This window comes from Dreissena polymorpha, chromosome 3, assembly GCF_020536995.1.
Source record: "Dreissena polymorpha isolate Duluth1 chromosome 3, UMN_Dpol_1.0, whole genome shotgun sequence".
NCBI classification, from domain to species: domain Eukaryota; kingdom Metazoa; phylum Mollusca; class Bivalvia; order Myida; family Dreissenidae; genus Dreissena; species Dreissena polymorpha.
The window spans coordinates 27,944,776-27,966,266 of record NC_068357.1 but is presented as its reverse complement, the minus strand read 5'-3'; the positions used below and the strand labels follow the sequence as shown (position 1 = coordinate 27,966,266).

The 21,491-nt window shown below is 32.8% G+C and overlaps 1 protein-coding gene across 1 annotated transcript; it reads left to right on the top strand.

Moving 5' to 3' along the window:
* Nucleotides 1-1,020: 1,020 nt before the first annotated feature.
* LOC127873430 (uncharacterized) lies at nt 1,021-20,116 on the top strand. The gene is made up of 10 exons (XM_052417295.1): nt 1,021-1,228; nt 1,986-2,048; nt 2,521-2,571; nt 2,932-2,999; nt 3,355-3,405; nt 3,637-3,687; nt 3,921-3,971; nt 4,657-4,693; nt 18,255-18,336; nt 20,042-20,116. The coding sequence occupies exons 2-10, from the start codon at nt 2,001-2,003 to the stop codon at nt 20,077-20,079; spliced, it is 477 nt and encodes a 158-aa protein (XP_052273255.1). The 5' UTR covers nt 1,021-1,228; nt 1,986-2,000; the 3' UTR covers nt 20,080-20,116.
* The last annotated feature ends 1,375 nt before the right edge of the window (nt 20,117-21,491 follow it).

Below are 21,491 nucleotides of genomic sequence, written 5' to 3'. Positions count from 1 at the left end.
AGGCGTTCAGTTATGATTTCCAGACGTGCTGACCGAGTAGGGCAAACATTTGTGGTAAATAATTAAACTCTTATCTCGACCCTATACTATTTCGATAGTGTTTGTTTTCTCATCTTGAAAGCAAAACTGTGTTTATCGTTAGTAATTTATGTCTTCCCCGGACGATTTAGTAACCGAGTACAGACCCTGATATTCTGCTAGATGGATTTTAACGTGTAATTGTAACTGGGCCAAAATTTGTTTCGTTTGAACATGCAGAGAGTAGTCCGGAATTCCTTACAAAAAACAGGGCTACATTCTTTACTCTGTGCACAGACACAGTGATATAGCCAAAATTCAGGGGATTTATCTTGAATTAGCCTATGAAATATTCGAATATGTTCATTTGTGTCTGCTGGCGTTATGTAAAGGTCATTTAAGGCGAAAAGCTGGGTAAAACAGCTAGGCCAAAAAGCGCATTAGTGTTCAATACTCATGTTAAGGTCAGAGACTGGTTGACACCGTGTCAACTGCTAGGGTAAAAAGTAATGCATAAACAACAAAGTACGGGTCAACAGGGCTATCTTTATGACTACTTAAGTCGTGAGTAAAAAGTATTGCTCGCAGATTTATTTATTTTTATTTAGTGTGATAGGTATTCGTTATTCCAACAATATTCATTTAATATGATATTGATTGCAAGTTTTCTTTATATTTGGTTCTCATTATACCATTTTTATCATACTTTCTATGCTTTCAGAGCGTCAAAAAGGACCATGTTGTTGTTATTTTGTCTAAGTTATCTCTATAACATAAATAGGATGATAAACAATGCACATACATCTCGACCGGTGCGGTAAGACACTCTTTATAAATTTAAATGGCGTGTGGTCATTTCAAACTTGCGATTAATTAAAAAAAATGAGTTGCCTCAAAGATTATGCCATAGCGAACATTCAGATCTTCAGCGCTTTGTTTATGTGTGATGTAGCCTAAGTCGATAACGATATTCGAATTAACATTTAAATAAAATGTCAACAAGAATAGTGTGTTGAAACATTGTCGTGTTTTAAAGTGTTTATGCAAAGGATTACGTCCGTATGACATATGTATGTTTCTGTTATAAAATTTGATTTGTAAATTACAATCTATAGTATGTTATAAATATAAAACATAGACAGAGACGCAACGCCATGGACTACAGAAACTGTCAAACTTTTAGCCACACAACATTTTTGGCAAAGTAAATGTAAGTATAATAAGAAACATATTTTATCGATGCCAATTAGAATATATATCGTGGTTACAAGGTAGAAATCAGTCTTTTTTGCGCTTTAGAACATAAAAATAATCGCGTTTGTCGAAATGGACGTATACGTATTGAAATCCTACTTTCGGTTTTAAAAGCGGTACCGTTAAAAAATTGATAATTTACTTGCTAACAAGGCTATAGATTTAATTTTATTTATGCCAATTAGAATATCTCTGGTGGTAACAAGGTAGAAATCCGTCTTTTTTGCGCTTTAAAACTTAAAAATAATCGCGTTTGTCGAAATGGACGAATACGTATAAATCCTACTTTCGGTTTTAAAAGCGGTACCATTTGAAAAATAATAAATTACTTGCTAACTAGGCTATACATTTAATGACAATTTTGCACACTTTCAAATTGCATCTATATGTATTGATTAACATGTATTTGATTTCAAGGTGTGTAGCTTTAAATATTAAATAGGATTTGGATAGAGCGCTAGAGAAAAAAACTTATTTTTACATGATGCCTCACTTATGCATGAGTAGTCCTTTCAAGCGCCAAACCAGACATTTAACATTACACAGTTACTGTGAAAGAGTTTGCACCATTAAAATGACATTAAAGCTGAGGGTTAACTTTCAAAAACTCTTTTAAACAAGTCTGCAAAAGTTTCTGTCAGTTATGAATCTTCTGTGAACACGTTAATATCCCACATCTTTTAAGTATTATCCATGTTGTATTTGGAATCAAGGAAAATCCAATTAAGATGAGAGGGAAAAAGAAGGCAGATACAAATGCAAATGCTAGTGAACCAGTAAGTATAGCTTTATTTCTAAACATCACCAAGCGTTTAAGTTGTTTATGTGTTTACTTAAATTGGGTTAATTTGTCCTACTCACATTACTATCATTGCTGTAAAAATACATTGAATTAAAATGATGCGAAATGCCATTCTTACTAATTTTCACAATAATCAGTCTTGTTAATTACGTTTACACATGTTATTCGTCACACTGTTAAGTCATCGGTTGCTTGTCATAAATAAAGGATGGCAATGCATCACTAAGGTTCGCTTTTCTGCTGGTGGAGCTGGAGTTTCACTTAATGTGTATTTTGTTAAATGACCAATATATGGCAAACCAATATTTTTAATTAGTTCGCAAACATTCAAGCATTAATGTTTAAAGAAAGAGAAAAGAAGAAATGTTTTCTTTGGCAGCTGACCGATTGGACTTGATATAGAGATGTATTTTATGGCAACCGAATTAGGTATTCTTAATTTCCAGAATGGAAAGAAGGCCAAGCCAGCGACTGAAGAAAACGTCATTAATGTAAAGGTGTGTTACATAATTAGTTATTCATATCGTGTATTATTGAAATTAATGTTGGACAATTTTTGCTATTGAAAATTTTCGTCAAGTTTCAAGCATATCGGGAGAGTGGGCATAAAACGATGCCTCAACGTTAATAACGCTCGTCTTCAACTTGCGTTCTTCCGATTATGTTCGGATGTTACTTATTTATTTGTTACGCATTCAAATTCTTTCCACAAATGATAAGTGTTGCATGTGCGTTGGATAATCATATAATCAAAAGTATTAACATGCATGTAACCGTATGATGGTATTATTTTTTTATTTTTTTTCTGATTTGAATATAATCCCTTTCAATTGAGTGGTGACTATTTGTTAATATAGGAAAAGCCAGTACAGCTGAAGGGACAGAAAAAAGCAGAGAAGACAATAAAAATGGCAAACATAGACTAGTAAGTCAATATTTATTAAACATGACTTCCAATTACTATCCCAAATTGGAGTTGGGTTTGCCATTGCTTTTAATAATTGTAAATATCAAGAATGCATTATTTGGAGAAGAGCGATTAAAATCACTAAACAATAAAATATTTGTATTGTCCATTATTATTTTTTTGCTGCAAACGAGATTTTTTTCGTCGTAAACATATCATTTTTAGGTTCGGTGTGTAATCGTTAGTATTGCAAATATATACCTTTGTATGTGTATTTAATGGCAAATATATACCGTTGTACAAAGTAGCAAAAAATTCATTTGTATCAGTATGCTATTGCAAACTAACATGTAATTTATTTTTGTACTTTAAGTAGTGAAAGAAGGCAAAGCCAGCGATTGAAGGACAAGTCTCTGTTGAAAACGTTTGTAATTGAATTATTAGTTTCCATGTTTGCTTTTTCGCTGCAAACAACGATATTTTTTTCTGTCGTAAACATATCATTTTAAGGGTCGGTGTATAATCGGTAGTATTGCAAATATTTTTATTTTATTTTATTATGGCAAATATATACCGTTGCACAACGTGGCATATATATTCATCTTTATCAGTATGAAATTGCAAACTAGCATGTAATTTAATTTTGTATTTTAAGTCATGAACGAAGGCAAAGCCATCGATTGAAGGAAAAGACTGTGTTGAACAGGTTCGTTATAAAATTTTAAGTTTCCATTATTGCTTTTTTGCTGCAAACAACGAGATTTTTTTTCCGTCGTAAACATATCATTTTTAGGTTCGGCGTGTAATCGGTAATATAGCAAATATTTACCTTTGTATGTGTATCAAATGGAAAAAATATACCGTTGCACAAAGTGGCAAATATATTCATTTGTATCAGTAAATTGCTAACTAGCTTTTGATTTATTTTTGTATTTTAAGTAGTGAAAGAAGGCAAAGCCAGCGATTGAAGGACAAGTCTCAGTTGAAAAGGTTTGTAATAAAATGAAAAATCCAAGAATGTCTTAGGTATGCTGTATGCATATTTTAACACTACAATACCACAATTTTATTGCGGCTTACTGTGTTTTGTAATGTACCGTAAGCTTATAACATTTCTTCAGCTTTACTAAGCACGGACTGTAGAACTTTATACTTTTGACTTAATTAATAAACAACACTAGAATATTGAGTTCTTAAGTTAAAAAGCATTACGCAAACGTAAGTAATTTCTTCGTTCTCCTCTCCAAAACATTGTTTGCTCCATATATTATATTATTCTTCAAGAAGTTTCACGAATCTTAGCATACGCGTTTAAATGATGCTGCTATGAAAAAGCATTAGTCAGTCACGCCGCCGTATGCGCCCATTAAACAAGTATCTTGGTTTATCTTTATTTTATTAGACATTGTTAATTAAGAAGGCATTAGGTGTTCAAGCCATTCCGAGGTCAGGGTCACGCGTGAATGTCAACAATACAGCGAAGACTATAGCGGTCCTTTGCCGAGTATTTTTGTATCTTTTGCAGTTTGTTATTCTTAAATGAACCTAGGTTACTGTTGTTGTTTTTTAAACAGTGTTGTGTTAAAGATGTGGATATCCTCCTCTGAACTGCTTTTTTATGACTTGGCCTAAAAATAACATCCTTTCTATACTCATATACACAATTTTAATCCAGGAAAAGCGAGTTAAGCACAGAGCGGAAAAGAAAGCAGGTAAGATAGCAGAAGACGGTGAACCAGGAAGTCTACCAATGTTAGGTATTTTTTTTAAATAAATTAAAGTTGATGTTGTTTTAAAGTCAATAATATTTTTAATATAAACAGACAATGTTGAGAAGTGATCACAGTCAATCGCAAATGATATAAAGTATCATGTTCAAATGAAAATGTTGTTTGTTTAATATAAATCGCCGTTTTACCATTTTACATAGAATCAAACAGGAGCAAAATGTGCTCCTAAGTAGGGTGCACTGTGTTTATGCAGTTTACAAACATAACTTGTCTCAATGTTTTGCAATCGGTTCCTTGCCATAGATATAAGACCGCATTGTAGAATTTCTCGCAAGTTGGGGCAGCTATAGTTTCACTTTATGGGTATTTTATTTTATGAACCATATATTAAATCACACAACTTTAAATTAGAACACAACCATTTAATCATGTTAAAAGATTGAGAAAAGAAGGAATATGATATATTTATTGCTGCTGACAGATTGGACTCGTCATATAGCTGTATTTTCTGGCAAACAAACAAGGATAAGTATAACTTTAATTGCAGCGTGGAAATAATGCAGATTCAGCGACTGAAGAAAGAGTCAATAATGTTAAGGAGTATTAGATAATTAGTAATTTATTGCGTGTATGATTGGAATTATTGGTGGATACTTTTTGCTCTGGGAACAAGCATTTTTATCAAGGGAAGGAAGCATATGTTTAGATGGCATTTAACGATGTTGCAATGTTAATAACGCTCGTCCGATTCTGTCTTGGTATTAATGATTTATTGGTCAGGCTTAAAATGATCAGTCTTTCAAATCAGTTGGATTATAACAGCATCAAAAACGCGTATATACATGCATGTAACCGTATAATGGGATCATCTTTGGTTTAAACACTATTTATTTAGTTCATTGAAAGTACATATAAGCAATACACTACAAACATACATATTATATTTGAGCAATATGCTAGGCAGGTAGACTTGCAGTATTGCTTTACATAAAGGCTGTAGAATACAATTGGACAGAATTGAGAAGGAAGCTCGAGGCTTATACTATGTCTCTCTTCTGTCAGTTAGAAGCGCTGCTGTAATGGTGTAAACAACCAAACGTATAACAACTATTTAAAGACATGTCAAAATTACGAACAATATATTACAGTGATAGATTATTGCATACTGGTTAGAAATGTAAAATTAATATAAACTATAATACAAAAATTATAACAGAGTAATGTAGATAGCATAAGAGCTAATAAGTGGAGAAGGAAAGGGATTGCAGTGGAAGAGTAAAGTTTCAGAATTAGAGAAGTTGCGGTAAGAAAGGAAGCAGTTGCGGGAACGGGGCATCGTTAGCAGAATATGGTTTGTTCCTGAGATAGAAATAGGTTAGAATCTATGGCTATCTCGGATGTAAGACTGAACATGTTTGAATATTAATGAATTTACTTCATATGAGCCGTCTTTAACACCGAAAAGAAGAAGTTGCAAAGTTATGGGTAAGAATCTAGACAGATTGTTAAAAAGGATAACTCTTTTTTCTGCATAAATGGGGCAATTGAAGAAAAAGTGATATGTGTCTTCAATCGCACCGCATTGACAATATGGACTTTGTACAATGTTTTTTGAGTACAAATGTTCATTTAAACTGCTACAATGCATTCGTAAACGCGCATGTAGAATATTAGATGTCCGCTCCCCATCGTAGAAATGCTGGGGAATTATTTTCTTATCTTTACTAAGATTTGCTTTGAAAGCAGAGAGAGAAGGAGCCGTTCTCACCGATTCCGGTAAATTGTTCCATAAGTTTATAGTTGATGGTAGGAAAGATCGAGTAAAAAGTTGTGATTTGCATTGGATACTGCGAATGTTGTTAGAGTTACGAAGTGGATAAGCAGATCTTTTTCCCACGCTAGAGGGGATAAGTGTGCACAAGTATGGGGGTGCTAGTAAATTATACATTTTATAGAAGTGAGTTAGTTTATGTTTTGTTCTCCTATTTTTTAATGGTTCGAGAGCAGTTTCATTGTATAGGTTTTGCAAGGATGCCAAACGTGTCCCCCCGCTGATTATCCTTGCTGCTTCCTGTTGAATCTTCTCAAGTTCTATTTCATCTTGTGTATTAATGTTATCCCAGACTATATCAGCGTATTCAAGAATTGGTCTAATAAATGTTGTGTAAATCGATAGAAGAGACTTTCTATCGAGCGTAAACTTGAAAGTTCGCATTACATTGAGTCTTTGCCATGCTTTTTTCATGACTGATTCAATATGGTCATGCCAGGAACATGTATCAGAAAAAGTTAAGCCAAGATGCTTGTGAGACGAAACCTCAGTGATTTGGCAGTCGTTGAAAAAGAGAGGGGGATGGATTGGGCGGTTGATTTTTCTAGATACAACCAAAGATTCGGTTTTGGATGGATTGAAGGTTACCAACCACTTATCAGCCCAGGAATGAATTTTTGCAAGATCAGTGTTAAGATGATTAGCCGCATCAACAGGGCTGTCGACGATGATATATAGCGTGGTGTCGTCTGCAAATAGGCGAATTGGACAGTGAATATCTCGTACAATGTCATTTATATAAATGAGAAAGAGGAGGGGCCCTAATATAGACCCTTGAGGGACACCAGCGTTTATGGGTAATGGGTCAGATTGGCAGCCAGAGATTACAACACACTGGGTCCTCTCATGTAGGTAGTCTTTTAACCAAGATAGAAGATTGCCCGAGATACCACTAAGTCGGAGCTTGTGGATAAGTCCTTCATGCCATACTCTGTCGAAGGCCTTAGAAATGTCGCAAAAAACGGCTCGAACCTCTTTACCTTCGTCAAGGGCTTTACAAAAGGAGTGATACACAGAGACTAATTGGTTGACGGTGGAATCTTTTGGAATGAAGCCTGATTGAGATGGGGTTATGAATTCAATAGCCCTTAAATGGTTAAAGATATATTTGTGGAGAATTCTCTCGAGACATTTACTTAAAACACTTAAAAGAGAGATCGGTCTGTAATTTTCAACATCCTGAGGATAAGACTTTTTGTGAAGTGCACAAACAGTTGCTTCTTTCCAGCTCCGTGGGACCCTACCATTACTAATAGAAAAATTAAAAAGATTTTGTAGGGGACCTGAAATCTCGGATGCAATTTGCTTTAGAACTTGACTATTTATTTGGTCTGGACCTGATGCCTTTCCCGTTTTCATCACTTTAATGGGATCCAAGACATCTTGACGGGAAATAATTAGATCTTCAAGGACGGGGTAATCTGGCTCTTGGGAATGTAGGTTGTGCATATGCGTATTTGGTGTAGTTAAAGTAGATTGAGATTGGAAGAATGAATTAAGAATATTTGCTTTATCAAGGGGTGACTCATATATGGTACCATTATGAATTAAGGGAGGCAACTCGTTTTGTGTGGTGTTTTTATTTGTGATTTTTTTTATTATTTTCCAGAAGTCGGATGATAAGTGTTGATTTTCACGTATAAGTTTAGCGAGATTTTCAAAGTGCACTTTTTTCGCTGATCTGACAAGATTATTAACAATATTACGTTGTTGGCGAAAGATGTGCCAGTGTCGGTCTAAATTAGTAGCCTTGGCTTTTTTGTATGCTCGTTTGCGGCGTCGGATTTCCTTACGAATATTAGTATGTAGCCATGGAGGATCGGCTGTTCTTATTGTAACTATTTTGTGCGGGATTGTAGCTTCGCAGAGACTGATAAGTTGACGTGTGAAATTTAAAGTGTATATGTCAATATTATTATCACAACAACTGTTCCAATCGAAATTCTGCACAAGTTGTCTTAGATTAGTGTAGTCCCCATATTTATATAGCCATATTTTACGTTTAAAATTAGATCCAGCTATTCTATTAAAGTTTATGACGCAGTAGACTGGGCAATGAAATCGAAGTTGCTGGTTAAGAAAGGGTTCTCTAACGCCGCTTTTTAGAACTTTCAAGGAAGGTGTTACTATAAAAAGGTCAAGAATGGAATTCGAGGTTTCAGTAAAATGAGTAGGTTCTTTAATAATCTGTTTGAGATTATACTGTAAAAGAAGGGTCTCCATTTTGATCCTGCACTGTGGTTTATTCATGTCAAGATTAAAATCACCTGTGATAACAATGTTCTCAATACCGGTGTCAACGGCTAGTGAGATCGAATCGTTTATGCATTCTAGTAGATAAGGAGAAGAGTTTGGTGGTCTGTAGAAAGAGCCAGATAAAAGACGCCTTCCCTTTATACGTAGTTCGACCCATAGACATTCTAGATCATCAATTTGTAGGTCAGGTCGCTCAATGGCAAAGAGATCGGATTTTACGTATACTAGAATACCTCCATGGGGATCATTTCTTCTATCCCGTCTGAACGGCTTATGATAAGAAGGAAAAAGTAGGTCGTCAGTGTCAACTGTTGAGCTGAGCCAAGTTTCAGTAAACACTATAATATCAAAATTGTTGAGATCGGCATACAGAATATCTTTCTTTGCGAGGAAGCTCTGAACGTTGTAATGAACAATTTTTAGATTATGTGCAAATGCATCATTTATTGAAGATGAGAAAGATGTACCCGATGAAGAGGATGACATATCAAGGGAGCTGTCGGGTCCAGGATTTGGATGGACATCGCCTCCTCTAAGAAGAAGGATTGCCAGCCAGCAAACTAACTCGAACATATTCATGTGTTGAAGCCCTTTACTTTTCATAGTCCGAGAGTGGAACAAACCTATCCTCATCCTGTACACTCCTATGTCAGTGTACATCGTTAAATGCTGAGTTCAAAAAAGAATTGGATGAGGAAAAAGCTATCGTGCGCCCGGCCCGCAAGAAGTGAAAGAAGGAAGGAGGAATAATGAGAAGAGAAGAATAACAAAAATAAACAAAAAATTTGGTCATGTTGATGTTATAAAGAGATGTTAAAAACTCAATTGATAAATTTATATTATGGGCTGTATAAATGATACAGAAAGTGGAGCTTATATTGAATGATCGCGTAGTAACATAATAGTACAAGGATCTACGCAACATGGGCTTAGCACTTGGGCAAAACAAAAAATGACAGCTGTTTACAAAGCTTGAATTATATGCTACTGCGGCGTGTTAACGGGATAGTCTGTGTTTGTACAATGTGCACGATTTCCGCAAGCTGAAAGAATACATGTGCACTAAGTGTGTGGCGAAAGATTGTAGATTACTATTTAGGCACAAGTTAGGAGTGAGTGATCGTGTTAATTGTGTTATTTTTTTCTTAATACGAGTTGACAAGTAACTTCAGGTGAAGTTGATATCGAAAAGTGCATCTTATTGGGTGATTTTTAATGAAATGTGTGTGGTTGCATTTTCAAAATAAAATAGAAAAGGATGTGTGTTTTCACCATAGTGTTTATATTCATTTTCCGAGCTTGTGGATTTATTTATTCGTGGATGGATTACCAGTTGATGTGGGCTTTATTGCACACCACAGTTGAAGGCAACATTTGGACATATATTTACAAGAAGCAAGTCTGGTAAGATCTTACAAATCATAGTAGAAAGTATATGTTTGCTATTTGATATGTTGGATAACTGCTTGATTAATTGACCTAGCATATGGATTTACTTGCAATCAGTCAATCAAACAACACAATAGGTCTAAACAAATACCCTAACAAGCAAGATAAGCTATCTGGCAGCTGAGCTTCGAAATATATGAGTGGTTGTGAGTACACAAAAGGTTAAGTTGCTGTACATCAAAATATAAATCAACCAATAGCTGGAGTTCAAATATGTAAGTGTTGAGATTTCAAAAGTAATAATTAATTATGTTGATGTACAAATATAAAATTGGTCATCCAGTATGTGGGGTTAAACTGTATAAAAGCAAGAGAGTACATAGGTACATAATTTGTAAGTTGCTGTACAAAGTGAGATAACTCAGTCACCCAGGAACTGTTCAAGTTCATATTTGATTGATAGCAAACAGTCAATACACACATGCATAACATATTGTCAATTGACTTATAAAACATATCCATTTATCATATACACCTTAAATATATGTTAAGTAAGTTAACACCTATATTATGTTTAACTATAAGTGCAAGAAAATACACAATCAATACACACATGCATAACACATTATTAAATGACTTGAACATCATTACCATTTACTGGGTACATATAAATTTCCAATAATATTTACTTAAAGAGGTATCTGAAACATTTACCAGTTTTATGTTCAAAACTAAATGCTTGGGAATAATCAATACAGAAACATGCATGCATAACATATTGTCGAGTGACTTGTACAACATTACCATGTGTCATATACACCATGAAAGATTTATCATATAATATACATACTATGTACATAATTACCATTTGTTATCAACTACTGATAACCATCATTTACCTAACACAACTTAAATATGCACCATTTTTATGCATAATTTTTATACACCATTGTCATAGATTATTATTTTATAACATGATGTCATCTGTTATGTACTCCAGTACACTATTAGCATTTATTTTCTAATAACCTCAGGCTTATAGAAGCAAGATACATAATTGTCAATGTGGATCGCTACTCAATTGATTTGATAAATAATTTGTTTTTAATTTATGCACATTTTGAATGTAATTATTGTAGTATCAGTACCTACTTTCAGTTTTGAGTTGTTTTTTATTCATTGTGTGCAGTGAAATAATTAGATGACTCACTTTTGTCATAATCTTGTAATGTTACAAGAGAATGGAAGTGGGTCAATGCTGTTTTGAGACAGAAAAACAGTAATATCAAACAATCTTAGAAATTGAAAGCGAAAATGTCCAAGATTATTTGAATTGTTTATTAGGTAGTGATTTATTTATTTTTTGTAAAGATGCTAGCTTATATTAATGTTATCGGATTGAGTTCAAAGTTTGTGATTGCATTTTTATAAGATGTGCATAGCCACAGATTAATTTTAGAAATCTATTGATCTAGATATATCTTGTGTCAACAATGAGGTCAAAAACAAGTTACCTGCCATGTGTAATGGTTCATGGTTTATTTTAGTTTGATTTATTGTGTGTGCCTATGAAAACAGTTATGTGGATGATATTGTGCATGAACCTAGCAGTGATGCAATTTATTATCCAAACAGATTGAGGAAAAGTTTAAATACAGTATATGTATAATGCCAACAGCAGGTCTATTAAAGGTGTAATGCAGAGTAGTATTGTTTGATGGTTGACAATAGATATATCCTTATACAATAATTTCTTAACATGAGAAGATATTAAGATTTGTTTTAGAAGTTACATTAATAATTTTGAAATAATATAGTATTTTTTAGAGTACTGATAACATATAAGTTACGTTGATAACCCCTTAGGGAAAGGAAATTTATAAATATAAGCAGTTTTTTACCAGTTTAATTTAGAAAATTTGGTGTTAAACTACATTAACATTATTTACGCAAGAAGTAAGCCTGGTTGTGGTATAATACATTTACATGTAAGTGTTATTATTGATTTTTTTTTTATTCAAACTGTAAATAGAAGCTCATGGAGTACACATTTACATTTTATAGGTATATTCATGCAATGTGGCAATGTTAAAATTTAATTTTCATTATAAAGTTATGTTGGTATTGAAGAAGAGAAGAAAAAAAAAGAAAAGGTATTTTAACAATTTTCATTACTTTAACATGATTTCACATATTGACATTTCAATGAAAAAACACACAGTAATTATGGATTTGTTTTTAACATATACATAATTTGCATGTCATGTTTTGCGTTACACAGAATATTCATATTATATTTGGAAAAAAGAAAACATGAGACAACATTTTATTAAATGATCACACAAATTAATGAGAAAAACAGCACCTTGTAAACTATTTACAGTCAGTTAAAAAGTTTGTACTATGGCTTTAGTATTATGTCTTTTTGATTACTTTTTTGTTGACACATTCATGTTATTTATTTGTAATTTTATTGTTAAACATCAATTTATTATAATTATATAAGAAGCTCTTTATGTAAAGTATGACGAGAAATATGGGTACAGTTTAAGTTACATACAATAAGAATAACACACAATTTTGACAATTTACATAACTTTTACTTTATTTGGATGGCATTTGTTACAGATTGGAGTAGGAGTAATCACATTATGTAAGTAAACAGGCAAATATTTGCATTGTTGTAGGTAAAAAGTCAGTAAGTATATGGTAGAATGAGTTTCCTTAACATGGTTTCCCATATTGGCATTTTAGTGGTAAAACACACAGTTTTTATGGATTTGTTCATAACATATACACAATTTGCATGTCATATATTGCATTCACACAGTATATTCACAGTATATTTGAGTAAAAAGGAAAAAAAGAGACACAATTTTAGAAATTGCTTCCACAAATTATTGGAATACAACACCTTCTAAATTATTTATTGTATGTAAGTTATTGTGTAATATGGTTATGGTATAATGTATTTTAAATTACTTGTTTCTATGCATTAATGTAATTCTATGGACAATTTCAATTGATCAACAGAAATTTGTTTTAATTATATGAGAAGCTCTTAGTGTAACATGTGACAACAAGTTTGAATATACCGTTTAAGTTATATAGATCTACAGTTAAAAAAAAAATTATAATAAAAAGACACACAATTTTGACAAGTTTTTCAACATATTACAAATTAGCATGGCAATCGTTACTTTCATTGGAGCAGGAATAATTACATTTTTGTAAGTTAACATTTTAAGTTATATACAATAAAAATTACACACAAATTTCATAATATTTACAAATGTGTATGGCATTCGTTACATACATTTGGTCAAGAATAATACCATTATTGTAAGTAATAGGTTAATGTTTGCATTATTGTATATATGTAGAAAGTGAGTATCTGATAGAATGAGTATACTTAACATGGTTTCACATATTGACATTTTGATGGAAAAATACACAGTTATTATGGATTTGTTCATAACATATACATAATTTGCATGTCATATATTGCATTCACACAATATATTCATAGTATATTTTAGCAAAAAGGGAAACAAGAGACAACAATTTAGTAAATGGTCACTCAAATTAATGAGAAAACAGCACCTTATAAATTATTTACAAATTAATTAGAAAACAGCACTTTATAAATTATTTACAGTGTGTAAATGAGTTTGTACTATGACTATAGTGTAATGTTTTGTTTTTATACTTGTTTTAACACCTTGATGTGATTTTATGGACACTTTTTGTTGATGAACAGAATATAATTACATGAAAAACTCTTTTATGTAACATGTGACAACAAGTTTGTATGCAGTAAAAGTTTGATACATCTAAGATATATAAATTTAATGAACATAGTGAGTTGAAGACTAAGATTTGGTAGACATCAAGTTGAAATAATACATGAACCCACTCTGTATGACTTGGCAACATGTGGTCAATGTTCTCTACTTGGGTTTGTATCCAAACTTGCAAAGGTCCTGGAGGCAGTTTATCCTAATGCTTTCTTTTTGGTTGGAGACTCTGATGTATAGACGAGTTAACGCGTGACGTCACACGCACCTGCAAACTTTAGACTCCGCCCACTGGTTGGCAAAAAGAGGTGGAATTCTTATAAGCGCATATAGAGAAGGTTGACATTATCATCGTTTTTATTGATACTCATGAACTGTATCAAATATAATTTTACTATTTATGTCTGAATAAAACATAAGCATGCGTGGAAATTCATTTTTGGAACGATTATATTGTTGTTATTATTTGTGTTTACTAAAAACGAGCTATGGAGTGGAACGTACACTATCTACGAGCTCGTTATGTGGTTACCACAAAAATCTCTACTAAACGCATCTTCACGTCCATTTTAGATACAAAATTTCAAAAATGGAAATTCTTTTAGAATAAATTAAATTTAATGAAAAAACACAAATAAGGATGAAAACAAACATCAAATAGATCGCTTTTTGTGCGCAACATATAGTAACTGATTTTAATCTTAATATATCTGTACAGACTTACCTTGTTACACAACAAATAAATTAATAAATCTCATTGTTTTATTTAATTGTGCACACCAATTTTGACACTTTTATCTCGTTATGATCGGAGACTGCCCAGACAATTACACAGAAAACATGCCGGTGTCATAAACATAGTGACCAATACTTTAATTGGGTCCCTGCATAGACCACATGTGGCAGACTTTATGATACCTCCATGCCATTTCTTGGCATATTGAGCAGTCATATTGAGCAAGCCAAATATTAAAGCCAAAATACGTAACATTTGCTTTAATAAATAATTTAACATATTAAAAAAAGAAGATATTTGTCTGAAACGGATTAACAAGAACATGCGTATTTATATGTAAGCCAGTTTAATCATAATAATACAGTGCTTTATAACTTTAAATTTAAAATATTGTTCAATATTACTGCTACACAATTGATGTATTTACCGCGGGTACCGGCAAATGTAAACTCGTCAATTTAGTGTAAAGATTGTACGTTCTTGCATTGCACGTAACACCATCATGAAACCAAGCAATCACAATGGATAAACAATATTTATGTAAAATAAATTAAATTAATATATATATTTATCATAAAATTCTAGATTGTTAAATGTATCACTCCTTATTACTTGTTAAGAGATTTCAATATACATGCAAAGACAGATCAATTTGCACAAGATGCAGGTTTTATTTTCATTTGTATATTCAAATTTATTAATATTGTAATTCAATGGAAACGAAACGAAAATTCATTCTATGGAAAAGAAAATTACCACAACATTTAACGATTGTAATGTATTCCGTTTTTAATGGCTTTGTTTTATAATTGATCAAATGCGCCTCTTATAATACACTTTCGATCGCTGATGAGCAATAACAATATCCACACCGTTTATAGTTATAATCAAATTAATATATGTTTTATAAGTTTTTAAATATCATTTTTTAAAGTCTTACTATAAAAAAGAATACGGCTAATTTATTGTTTTGTTGTGTGGTATTGTCAGTATTTAGTCTTCCGACCACGTTTACTCTGATGCTAATAACTAATTTGTATTTTTATAAAGAGGAAATTATACATATGATGAAACATTTATTTATTGGTACTAAATATGATATATTTGCACTATTGTATAAGAGTTGTAATGTTTATTTCGGATTTTTTTATCGTTTAATTGACTAAACAAAAGCCCTTTATACATGTTTTACGTTACTGTAACCAGTGTTTTTGCCAACCAGTCAGTGCGCATGCGCGAAAAATCCCGAATGTAAACAATAACAATTAACTCGTCTATAGAGTCCCATCGAATGACCATGTGTCGGACACTGGAGACTGGGGGTCCTTTTTCAATTGTCGGCATTGGTATGCTATTTGTCTCCGGATGGGTGTAAGCTGCTCATTTATAAAGATTTTGCTTTTGTTGAGTCTTAGTTGCTTTCTGGATTTCATGAAATTAGACTTTGCCTTGTAGTTTGTAAACTTGCAAATTATGTCTCTAGGTTTACCGTTAGTACTGTTCTTTGGTCCATTCCTGTGAGACCTATCAATATCATTGATGTTGATGGAGCAACCACTGTCTTTCGCAATGTTTAGAATAATCTCATCAGTTGACTCGTCCTGTTTCTCATCGATGTTGCTGATCAAAACACAATGTCGTCTACTGTATTGATTATTGTTGTCCACTTCAGTTTCAAGATCAGCCAATTTAGAATTTAGTTTTGCAATGGTGTTTTTCATCTCTACAAGTTCATTCTGCAGTGGAACTACGTGTTCTGCTACTGTAGCAGAGACCATTGACTGAATCTCATTTCTCAATGACATGCGGAGAGTTTGTACTATTCTTTGTATGTCGAAGTCAGTTATGAATGAGCTTGGTTGACCGTGTCCTTGGACAGGGGTTGACTGTATGGTGAAACTCAATGAGGTCTGAGGAAATGACCCTAGTGTATAGTTATGGCCTAACTCAGGTGAACTCATGTTGTCTGTAAGGGCTCTGATCACCGTAATGTCTGCGTTTGTATTAGATGGATTGGACATCACTGGCTCGACTAGGGGGGAAAAGTAATTTGACGTGGGTATGTCTATGTCTAAATCAGCCCAACCACCACACGAGCTGTCAGTGTCTGACTCGGAAGTCGGTTTGCTTTTTTTCTCAGCTTTCGCGATTTTTTCCTGTTCAGGGGAGATAACTTTTCTCTTCCTTGAACTTGGTCTTTTGTTCCGTGTTTTAGGGCTATTGTTGTTAACCGAAGCGGATTGATTACCTGTGTCAGATACACCTTTACCCATCTGAATAGTCTGCTTTATAAATTCATTGAGGTTTTAAGTTGGTTTAGTGTTAAATTTACATTTCTTTTTGCGAATTCAAAAGATGCAAGTGTTTACACCGGAAGCGGAAGTATCTTTATACGTTGTGTTCATTTTGATTTATGAAGGAATACAATCCTGTTGAATTAAATAGTGAATAATTGTTTGTGCAGAAAAAGCCAGTTAAGCTTAAAAAGCAGAAAAAAAATCAGATAAAACATTAGAAACGGTGACCACAGACAAGTAAGTCACAATTTATTGAAAAGAGCATCCAATTAATTGCACTAAAACGGAGTTGAGTTTTCTTTAAATTATTGTAAATATTTAAGCAATAATTATTTATATAAAAGTCATAACACTCACTGATGAATGAAATACTATAAGGCTTCCAATATTGCATTTAATGCAAACTACGATCACTTTTACATAAAAATTTCCTTCTTATGTTCAGCTTATTAGTGTACTTTTTCAAATTTACACATTTGCATGTGTATTGAATGACAAATATATATATTTGTATCTGTATTAAAATGGCAAATATTAACATTTGTATCAGAATAAAATGGCAAACCAGCATGTAAAATGTAATAAATGAATAATATTTTTTTTGTATTTTGAACATTAAAAGAAGGCAAAACCAGCGATTAAAGAAAAAGTCATTGTTGAAAAGGTTTGTAATATTACGAATAATTTAAAACGTTTGTATTAAAGATGCTTTATGCATAAGTTAACGTTGCAACACATAATTGCATTGCAGCTAATTGTGTTTTGTAATGACCCGTATCCTTGTTACACTTATTCAACGTTTATAAGAGAAAATAAGTGTAAGCAAAGACTATTGCTTTTTACCTAAAATCTTTTAGTTCACCAGCATGATGATTTAGTTAATTCTCTTGTTCCCTCTATATGGTATCTTATATTTAAAGGATTTTCACGAGACTTTGCATACATGCCTAGATGAAGATTCTCAAATGACATTTAAAGAATTTCCTTTAAGTTTTATCAAAGTGTGCATTGTTCATTTGATGACAGAATCACTCGTAAATGTCAATAATATCACAGCGATAATATAACTTTCACAAGGACAGTTTGCTGTAGGTTAGTCTTGGCATGATCATAGCTTCCTAAAAATAAACTTGGTTGTATTTAATATGTGGACATTTTGCTTTGAATGTTTCTGTCGTGCCGAGTCCTATTGATATCGTACTTTCTTAACTTTTATTATTATTGCTTTTTTATCCAGGAAAATCCACTTAATCAAAAGCCAGAAAAGAACGAAGGTAAGATAGCAGAAGACGGTAAACCAACAAGTCTACACATGAATGGTAATCGTTATAAAATTTGTGTTTACATGCCGTTTTCATGTATTAAAATAAATTAAATTATTTGAGTTATTTTAAACTAAACACATATTTGATAAGATTTACCATACATTATTTACTTGTTTGCTTAAATATTTAAATAATCTAAAATGTTCATTTTTATATAATTTATGCATAATTTTAATCGGGAAACTCATATTGTATAGCAATTTTTGCACTTTGACACAAATCATTCACATTTCTTGAACTATCATCAGTCAAAGGAAACGTAAGCAAAGCCTGTCGAACCAATTAAAGTATCAGTATTAGAAACCGTAAGTTGAATTATTCTCGAACTAAAACATACATGCGAACATACATGCGAATAAATCAAGATTTTACGTTTAACATTATAATACTGCTAACCACTCATCCGCCCCCCTATCCGCTGCGAAGCAGAGGGTGTACAAGGAATGCCCTTTGTGCGTCTGTATGACAATCCCCATTAAACTTGGATCGAAACTTATGTTCTTGACATATTGTGCATACAGACAGCATGAGACTGTCACGCCGTCCCAAGGTCACAAACACAATTGTACAATATTTGCATAAAGAATTAAACACAATGTACAGGCCAATCTCAATTGATAAACTAAGTGATATGTGAACACTCCTTATCTCTTTAAAACTTTAACGGATTATTATGAAACCTCATTAAGACCGTCCTGTGCAATGGCAATATCCAGAATGATTAACAAAACAATGTGTAAGACCATTTGATACTCTTGCATTGGCAAATTACATAAATTTAAACTCCACTGTGACACTGCAATCGATAATCTGATTACACTGCAAAACGTTTAGACGAATTAATCGTGTGCACAAAGTGCATCTTGCTGAGAAACAATATACTTAAATCGCTTATAAAATAATCGATGTGGAATCTTTGCGAGTGATTATAAAGTCACATCAGGACAAAGCATGAAGTGACGAGATGGGATATAGCGAAATTGCTTATTACAGTAATATGCTCCTTTGTTGTCTACGATTATAGCTACGATCGATGTATCTTTTTGTTTTTGTTTCACTGAGTCTTTAATATTACCATATATATGAATATAGCAAACAACAAAATATATATCAACACAGAAATTCTTGTTCATATCCCTTTAAGTCACGTGTGAAAGATTTGAACGTTAGTCAATTGTGAAGCTTTATTGAGGAGATAAACTGATCTTTCTTAACCTAAAGAGTTAACCCTACGAATAGTTTAACAAGCTTCTAATTAACTTTGATATAAGGGTAGACGTGTAATTACTACAGTTATCATTGGATACATTCAAAAGTCATTATGCTACAAGTTTCATTTATAAACTTTTTATAAAACGTAGCCGCCTGTATATAAGATAATTTCAATATTATTGAGGCTATACAATTAGTGTTCGCAAAAATAATTGTATACATTAAACGTTTAACTTCTCTCTCCGTGAGTAACTTCTCTGCCCGTGCGTATCTTAGTTATGTCCCGAGCTTGTGAGAGTGTATATTCATCATTTTCTGGCAATAAAAAGTGTTTAAAATTGTAAATGCTTTAATTACACATGTTCAAAAACTCTTTAAAACATACAGATAACAGCATGTTTTTATTCTATGTATACTTTGTATTGATTGGGTAGGCCCATGAACAGAATCCTTTCTTACTGAATGGTTACTGTGTTATATGCTCCAGAAAAATCCAGAGCAGGGGCGAAAGAAGAATGCACATAGAACAACAGGAGAGGGTGAACCAGTAAGTATGTCTTCCAAGGTAATCATTTACACTAAAGTTGGTCTAAGTGTTTAATTCGTGCAAAAATGCAATTGTTAATCCTACAGAAAAAAACATTGAGTGAAAGGTGAGCGAAACATCGGGTAATGAATACATTTTATTGATTTTTTACTTTATTTATTTTTCTCTTCTCTGTCATGAACATTTTGTTCTTCAGTGTGTAATTTGTATTTATAGACGACCATATTTCTGTGTATTTTAAGCTATCAAAGAAAGCAAAGCCAGCGATCGAAGAAACAGTTTCTACCGGAACGGTAAGTAATACGATGCATTATTCGAAATGTTTTTATTTGATATATTAGATGCATGATTTTAATTGATGCATGATTTCAATGCGGATACACATTTTAATCGCAGTGCGGCATTGTGCTGCAGTATATCACTTGCTAATTATATACCATCAACATGTTTTAGTCGGAGGAAGTACATGTAGATGCAAAGCCTCTCGAACCGATTGAAAAAGCAGATGAAAAACAAGTAAGTTGAATTGTGATCACATACAGGTAAAAGTCATACGTAAGCATCGAAATTTTCAATACAACACTAAGTGTAATTGATATCTCGTTTATTACTATAATTGAGCCAGAGTCTGGTCGGGTTGGCGGATTTAAGAAGTTTAAACAGAAAATAAAACTGCATTTAATACCGCATCTTAAGCGCATCACATATTGGCATGTTCGCAAAGTCAGACATACAGACAGTTTATCTATAAGACGTAGTAATACAACTAATCGTATAATGACTTAAATGCTGAAACATGCTTATATTTATTACGTCAACAACACATTGTTGAAAATAAATGTTAGTATTGTATGGCATTAAAGCCATTATTTTTACATCAGTTACTGGCTTCAACGATAAAAGCCCAGGAAAAAACAACAACATACGTTCAGCCTAAAATAAAGTAACTCTTACTAAGATGTAAAGACAGGGAAAACAACTTATTGTTGTTCGCTTTAAATGCCGTTTCAAGCTTGAAGTCAATATAGATTTTTATAGACACATTCCTTGTCAGAGTTTCGCCATTTATAAGTCCAAAAATATTTTACCATATTCGGAATGCCATACATCGACTTTCTTTAGTTTGGTGAGTTCACTTAGTGTGGAATTAAACGAATGCTGAAAACGATTTAGATGACACTTTTACTGTAATCATTTAATCAGTCTACAATTAAACCCCTACCTCCTCCTTTCGAGAATTAGCGACCGGACCATTATTCGTTAGCAAAAGCTTTATCCGGAATCCGCGGGTATTTTTTCGATCCTCTAATCTGATTAGTTTTAGGATACCGTTTTGAGCGAAGGCCAATCCGAGAGGACAAATTCAGCTCTTGTGGAATTCTTCGTGTTT